The following is a 7,507-nucleotide window of genomic DNA, read 5'->3' as shown; positions in this document are numbered from 1 at the left end:
ATTAGCAACCAAAGGCTTATGGGTAAAATGTTGAAATCTTATTTGCTCAACACCCAATTCTTTTAGACTTGGCCTCATTTCCCTTAGGACCACTGGGATCTCACGCTGCCCAATCTTCCCCTTTCAAACTGCACCAAGAGTGGCTGACCCAGGGAAAACAGCAGGCGTGGGAAGAGAGGGGCAGGTTGCAGGGAATACCTCTGACCCCATAGTACCCATTCCTGACTCCATTTCTTCCTGGGGTTGGGGGGCTCCAAGTAGGGGGAGGTAGAAGGCTTCAAACCCAGCCTGACAGCCAGGCTAAGCTCTGCCTTTCTGAGTGCTTAGAATCTTTCAAAATGGATGAAGCTGAACATTCCTGAAATTCAAGAGAAGAGTACCTCTCAGGTACTACTAAGAGGAAGGGTCAAGGGTCCTTAGAACTTGGTTCTCTCTTTTACTTCAGAGTCTAAACCCATCCTCTGCTGGTCGAGTTCCCTTGCCCCCTCTGCTCTTCCACTCCCCTCCTCTCTGTCCTCCTCATCCCGGAAGCCCTAGGCAATGTCCCCAGGTAGCAATCAGTTGTTCAACACTGTCCAGGCCCCTTTGCAAGCCTTTATGATGATGAGAGCTTTTATCAGCACTGCCCTGTGCCTTGGTTTCAGATTTCCCTCACAGGAGCAGGAGTTAAAATGAACAATTTCCTTTTGCTTTATACTATAGGACTGTAAAATGGGGCAATTTTCGAGTCTTGCCCTATTTCAACTATGCAAAGAAACTTGAGTTTTGACTGTCAAAACCTAAAGAAACCCTAGTGACGGGCCTAAAAAAAATTAGCAAGCAGGTGTGGCAGAATTTCTTGAGACGCCATCTGTATCAGAATCGCCTGCTGTGTTTGTTACCAAGGCCAGGTCCAAGACTCCATCCCAGACCTGAAGAATCAGATGACCTGAGAATGGGACCTGGGAATCTGATTCTGAGGTACTGTAATAACATAGGAGACTCTCTGCTTTAAAGGAACAGAGTCTCTTTGCTCTTTTTTTCATATTTTATTCTTGCTATGTTTAGTTTCTTGGGAGTCTGTGGTGAGAAATTCTTAAGAATGTGTAACAGGCATAGACTTGTGTTCCTGGGCCTAGGGTGAGATGGGGAGGGGTAGGTGGGGCTAGGAAGAGGTGTGCCAATGCAAGTATTGTCCCATCAGGATCTGGCAGTTTTGCCAGGAAGCTTGCAGGGATGTGCCCTTTGCTAGAGAAGGTGGCTTGGTTCTCCTACTCCAGGCTATGGAGTCTGGTATCATGGAAAAGGACAGATATCAACAGTGTTGGTTCTTGAGGGCTAGAATAGAAGAGAAAGAATTGGGCCGATGCCAGGGGATTGCTGGAATTCCCCTGGCTCCAGAAGAGGTGGGTCGGTAACCGAGAAGACCCTTAGAGGGAGGAGGAGTAATGGTGGAGACTCTCAGAAGGAGGAGGAGTGGAGGCAAGTGAGACCCTAACTTCACTCAGGTCCTGATAACCATGCTGGGTAGAGGGGATACTTCATTGTCCTTGATTCTGGGGGTCAGAAGTTAGGAGGGGAGCCCAGGCTTGGGAATTCCAGGATACCAAATCTATTGCACTCATCTGACCACTTCACAGAAGACTCATATCAGGATTGGAGTTACTGCTTCCATTTAGTAATCCATCGATTGCCTCTCCTGGGCAAAGACTCAGTCAGCACCCTCCCTGCTTCACACACAAAGCAAGTCAATTGGGTTGAGTCCTACTTATCCTTTCCAACTCAATTTTTCCACCTTTCCTAAGCCCCTGGGTAGGTTGAGTGCCTTTCTCTGTGCTCTTATAGAGCCCCGTGCTTGCCCATATTATATAACGTAACACCATGTTATAATTTTTGGCTTATATCTCTGTCTTCCCAAATGACAATCTGCAGTGTTGTGGCCAGCTCAAGATCTCTCACAGAGTAGACAGATGCTCATAAGCCCACAAGGATTGCTTTAGCCATGTGGACCCTCCGGGGGCTGGGGCCAGAGGAACCTGGCACCTCAGACCTCTTACACAATGGGGACAGACTTGGTCTGGATGGGAACCTTAAGACACCAGGCCAGTCTCCTGCCCACTCTGCCCTGTGTCCCAGGAAGCTGCCAAGGATTGCAGCTCCAGCTGGCAAGTAATGAGATTTCTTCCTAGAAGGATTGTTGGCTTGAGAACTGGCCCTCACCTCTTCTAGGCTTTTTCGACGTCCTCAGGTTTCTGGGGACATGGAGGATGGGAGGGTGAGGGTGGGTCTGCCCCAGCTTTGTTACTGTTTCCCAAAGCCCTTGTACCCACCCCTTATCTGCCCCAAGTGCATATAGCAGGGATTCCTAAGAACACAGATTTTCCCAACCCTGTGTGGAGATGGGGGGCAGGGCTGGCTGAACCTTTGGGGCCAGGAGAATAGCACTGCCTCTGGCCACACATGTTCCACCCCTACCACTGGCCATTGTTAGCGTGAATTAACCAAGACAAGACTGCAGCCCACTAGACTGAGGAGGAACAGGCCCAGTATCAAGAAGAGGAGACCCAATCCAGTCCTCATAAAGAACTCACTCCAGTGACACACAGTGGGCACGACTCTGGTTGGAATATCTTTGTCTCTGTAAAAGCCCCTCAAACCCTTCGAGAGGGACGGCTACTGCAGAGCCCTCCCCCAGGCCAGGAAACACACACTCAACCACAGCTATTTTATTTTCCTTTTAATTTTTCTGAAGGATATACACGACATATCCCATGGGCAATAAAGCGCATTCAATGTGTTTATAAGCCAAACAGTCACTTTGTTTAAGCAAACACAAGTACAAAGTAAAATAAAACCACAAAATAATGAACTGCATGTTCATAACATACAAAAATCGCCGCCTACTCAGTAGGTAACTACAACATTCCAACTCCTGAATATATTTATAAATTTACATTTTCAGTTAAAAAAATAGACTTTTGAGAGTTCAGATTTTGTTTTAGATTTTGTTTTCTTACATTCTGGAGAACCGAGGCTCAACTCAGCCCTCTTGCTTATTTTGCTCCCAAAGCCTCCCCCGAATCATCACTCCCTGCCCCCCTTAAGGCTAGAGGTGAGCATGTCCCTCACAATTGCACATGTCAAGCCGTCAGCAAGGCGCATCACACGAAAGGCACCAAGACGTGAAACTTTTTAAACCGAAAGGACAAAAAGAAAACCACTTTCAAAAAAAAAGAAGAAAAACCAAACCATATTTTGCCACATGTGAGAGTACAGTTGGGCAATATTTACAAAAAGGTTAACGGAACATCACTCTGACACATGCTGATTAATACCGGGGACTCCTGTTTCAAAAAAAGCTTCAAACTTAATCGTCACAGCATCATCACAAAATAAAGGATCACCATTGGTTTGCTTGGCTTTTCTTTGTTTTTTTTCCCAAAGTGAGGACCTAACTCCAAATAATACAATAGAATATGCAAATTATCTTCACATCAAGAGTACCCCAAGAAAAACGAAATCCATGGCACAGACACTGTACAAGGGTGCAGGGCTGGGCTCTGAGGGGCCCTAACCCCATTTTGCCAACTTGATTTTCTAGCATTGAAGGGAGCAAGGGGTCAGGCATACAATGGAGATGATACTGAAATGATATATCCAAAAAAATCCATGCAAATCAAGTTCTTTGGATAGAGGTGAAGAACTTGGACATGGCTATTTCAGGCAGCTGAAGTCAAAGGGAGAAGGGGAGGAAGGGGAAGTGGGCAGAAAGAATTGTTGGCCAACAGACCTTCCACGCCGACCCTGGGGTCGAGTAGAATGGGAGGATTTGGCTCTGAGGACCTCCATCTGACCTAAGAAGAACCCCCCTCCTATGGCCATGTCCTCCTCCTGTCCTTTAAGTCTCTTGTGTTTCTTTTTCTCCCTTTTCCCTTTCCTTTAGCAAATTTCAATTGTCCTGGGAGAAAAGGTTGTTGTCATGTCCGAAAGGCCTGTGGAGGCGCTAAAGGAGTTGGTGACAGCTGAAGAAGGGAAGCTGCTGACTTGGGCCGGGAAAGCAGGGGGAACGGAGGAGTATGTGGTGGCCACAGAGGGTGAGGGGAAACCACTGTGCACAGGGGATGGGTAGGTGGAGGAGCCCGGAGAGGAGTAGGAGGTGGGCACAGGTGATGGGTATGACGTGGTGGCCGGGGATGGGTAAGAGGTAGTAACCGGGGACGTGTAGGAGGTAGCCACCGGGGAAGGGTAGGAAGACAGGGAGGAGGTGGCAGAAGAGGCCACAACACCTTTGTCTGCTTTTTTGTCCTTCTGCCGCAGGTGGATCTTGGTATGCCTCTTGCGTTCATCGCTCCTGGCAAACTTTCTCCCACAGATGTCGCAGGCGAAGGGCTTCTCGCCTGTGTGGGTGCGGATGTGGGTGGTGAGGTGGTCACTGCGGCTGAAGTTGCGCATGCAGATGCGACACTGGAAGGGCTTCTGGCCAGTGTGGATGCGAATGTGGCGGGTAAGCTCATCTGAGCGGGAGAAGCGGCGGTCACAGGACTCCACGGGGCAGGCATAGGGGCGTTCGTGGGGGGGCGTCTTGCTCGGCCGGTTGGGGTACTTGCGCATGCGGCTGGGTTTGATGAGCTGGGACTGGTAGGTGGTGTTGAGGGCCTTCAGGTCCTGGGAGCCCGACTGTGTGGCAAAGGCCTTGATGGTAGAGAGTGGAGTGAGTGAAGGCTGCTGGGTACGGCTCTCCAGGCCCTGGAAGGGCTTCTGGTCTGGGGTGCCCAGGCCCAAGTCCCCCTGCTGTTGTGGAAACAGGTAGTCAGGGATCATGGGGACCTGGAAGCCACCCTTGGCAGCAGGGTAGGCAGGAGGCGGGTACTGGAGCGCGGTGCCTGCCGAGCCTGGAAAGGCCTGGTTTTGTGGCTCAGGAAAGATGTCAGTGTTAGGCGTGGGGAAGGTGGGTGCCGCTGAGTAAATGGGGCTGCTATCGTTGGACTGCACTGCGCAGCTCAGGGGTGGGCTCTGGGAGGCAGAGGATGAGGAGGAGGCTGCTGGAGATGGTGCTGAGGATGAAGTGGCTGGTGGGTTGGTCATGCTCACAAGGCCACTGACCAGACTGAAGAGGGGCTCAGGCCACAAGGTGTTGCCACTGTTGGGTGCAGGCTCCAGAGAGAAGCGGCCAGTGTAGGTGATGGGGGGCAGCCGGGTGGTTTGGCTGGGGTAACTCGTCTCCACCAGAACCTTCTCGTTATTCAGAGAGATGTCAGGAAAAGACTCTGGCAGGAGAGAGAGAGGGAGGAGGCCTGGTTACTGGAGAGCAATCACTGGAGGACGAGGAGGACCCAAGCTGCCAGGCAAGAGATCAGGCTGGCTACCATTGACTCCCGAGCGGGTTAATAATTGATAGCAGCAAATTGCAATGTTCCTGGACCCGCTCCAGCGGCAGAGCCCATTTCAACAACAGCTGACGCAAATACGGAGAATCCCCCTCCACTGCAGCTCCCAGCGCTGCACCGCCGCGGCTGCGCGGGCGAGGGATTCCCGCCAGCAGCCCCTCGGCTGCAGCTAGTGCGCGCCCCCTACCCCGGGCTGCCGGGACATCTTTGGCCACAGATCACGGCCGTTCCTTGGGGACAGGCCGCAGGCACGGCCTTTCGGGGAGCGGGGGGGCGCAGCCCTGCTCATCAAAACAAGCCCTCCCCCCTCCACCCACCCACGCAGCCCCAGAGCTCTCCATCCAAAATAAAAGCTCTCTCCTCTGCGTACCGCTAGGAACGAGGAGGGTTGAGGTGGGGGTGGGGGTGCTGTCCCCAAGCATCCCTCTAACACATGACCCAAGGGATGTGAGGAATAGAAGGGAAACCCCACTTGCATTCCCTGAAGTCCTGGAGCACTACTGCGGTGAAGGGGGCGCTGCAAAGGCTGTGGGGAAGGATTGGACGCCAGGATCGTGGCGAAAGAGCTAATCCTCGGCATAGGCCACCGCTTACCTGAGGTCAGGTGCTCGTAGGGCTGCTCGCCCGCCTCCCCCTGAGGGTTGAATGCGCTGCTGCTGCTGCTGTTGCTGCCGCCCCCTCCACCGCCCCCGCTGCTGCTGCTGCTGTTACCGCCGCTGCCCTCGGGGGCTCCGGCGGCACCGAGGAACTGGGGAGCCCCGTTGCTCAGTAGCATCATCTCCTCCAGCTTAGGATAGTTGTCCATGGTGGGCGAGTGAGGAAAGGAGCCAAACGGGTCGGAGATCTGCAGCGGGGACATCAGCTGCATCTCGGCCTTGGCTGCGGCCATCCCAGATGGGCGGGCTGGAGAGCTGCTCTTGGGCCGGGTGGGCGCAGCCCGGGGCTGCAGCTGGGGGACACACTCTCGGGGAACTGGCCGGGTCACATGCGGGGCGCGGGGCACACTGTGGAGAGCGCAGGTGGGGTCCCCAGGCTTGCCCTCGCCGCCGGCCGGTGTGGACGCAGCGCTGCTACGGAGGCTGGGGCAGGGGCCGGTCCTGCAGCGGCGTTAGTTAGCAGAGGTGGTAGCTGGCGGCGGCGGCGGCTCCCCAAGTTCTGCGCGCTGGGATCTCTCGCGACTCCCCGGATCCGCCTCTATTTGAAGGGTCTGGAACCGCACGGGCCCGCCTCCGTCGTGACGTACATGGCCATATATGGGAAGCAGGAAGCCCTAATATGGCAAGACCGGCCGGGAGGACCCAGAGTGACGTGAAGCCCCCTATCCGAGAGCGGTGGGCCCCACCATCCCGCACCCCGGGCCCTGCGCCGGATCCTGCACCCTGGGCGCCCAGACAACGAGAAAGCCTAGGGCTCAAGCCGTACCTGGGGACTCCCAGACCCAAGCTGCTCCGGAGTTCCCGACATTGCCCCCGCCCCTTCCCTCCGCCTTCTTCCCTCCGCCTTCTTCCCTCCTCCCGGAGCCGGAAGCGACCGGGCCATATCGGGCCGCTCCAAATAAGGCGCTGACCAAATAAGGGTGGTTCCGGCGGGGGATCCTTCCTGCTCCTTATATGGTGTTTCCGGGTCGCTGCTTGCTGCTCCCTAACTCACCCCCTCCTCCCTGGTTCCAAGCCGGGAGCCCCAGCGCGCGCAAGAGCGGGGGACGCCCAGGCGGGGAGGGCTCGGGTCGCGTAGCGCTAGGCGCACCGCGGCTCGAACGGCTCCCCGACGGGGACTGGGCTGGGGAAGCCCAGGCCCGAGGCGGGGGCGAGGGCGAGTCGGGCTGGGGTTCTGCCGCCGTCATCCAGGGCCCGCCCGCCCACCTCTGGGACCGTGGGAGCGGGGCGGGAGCGAAAGGGAGGAGCGGCTGTACTGGCCGGGGCAGAGGCCGCCCAAGAGGGGCGGGTCCTTGACCCCGGGCCTCGACCAATGACACGGTGCCTTTCCAAGCGTCACTGGGGAAACTGAGGCTAGGAAGTAATAGCCAGAGGGTTCTTGGGCCCCTGCGCGTTGCGGTGGGCCGCCTGCTTCTCTATCTGCCAATGGGATGCGGCTGTTGGAGCCTGGGGATCCCTCTGTGCCACCCAGAACCGAAAGGCTGT

General features: G+C 55.1%; 1 protein-coding gene across 1 annotated transcript; it reads right to left on the bottom strand.

The window, feature by feature from the left end:
• Window positions 1–2,980: 2,980 nt before the first annotated feature.
• On the bottom strand, window positions 2,981–6,780 carry EGR1 (early growth response 1). Its single transcript, XM_058541166.1, has 2 exons — window positions 5,961–6,780; window positions 2,981–5,246 (listed from the first exon to the last, which is right to left on the bottom strand). Exons 1-2 carry the CDS (start codon window positions 6,253–6,255, stop codon window positions 3,919–3,921), a joined length of 1,623 nt encoding a protein of 540 aa, XP_058397149.1. The 5' UTR covers window positions 6,256–6,780; the 3' UTR covers window positions 2,981–3,918.
• Window positions 6,781–7,507: the final 727 nt, after the last annotated feature.

The sequence above is a fragment of the Diceros bicornis genome, chromosome 1 (genome assembly GCF_020826845.1).
Source record: "Diceros bicornis minor isolate mBicDic1 chromosome 1, mDicBic1.mat.cur, whole genome shotgun sequence".
Lineage (NCBI taxonomy): Eukaryota > Metazoa > Chordata > Mammalia > Perissodactyla > Rhinocerotidae > Diceros > Diceros bicornis.
This window is presented reverse-complemented; position numbering and strand designations above follow the sequence as displayed.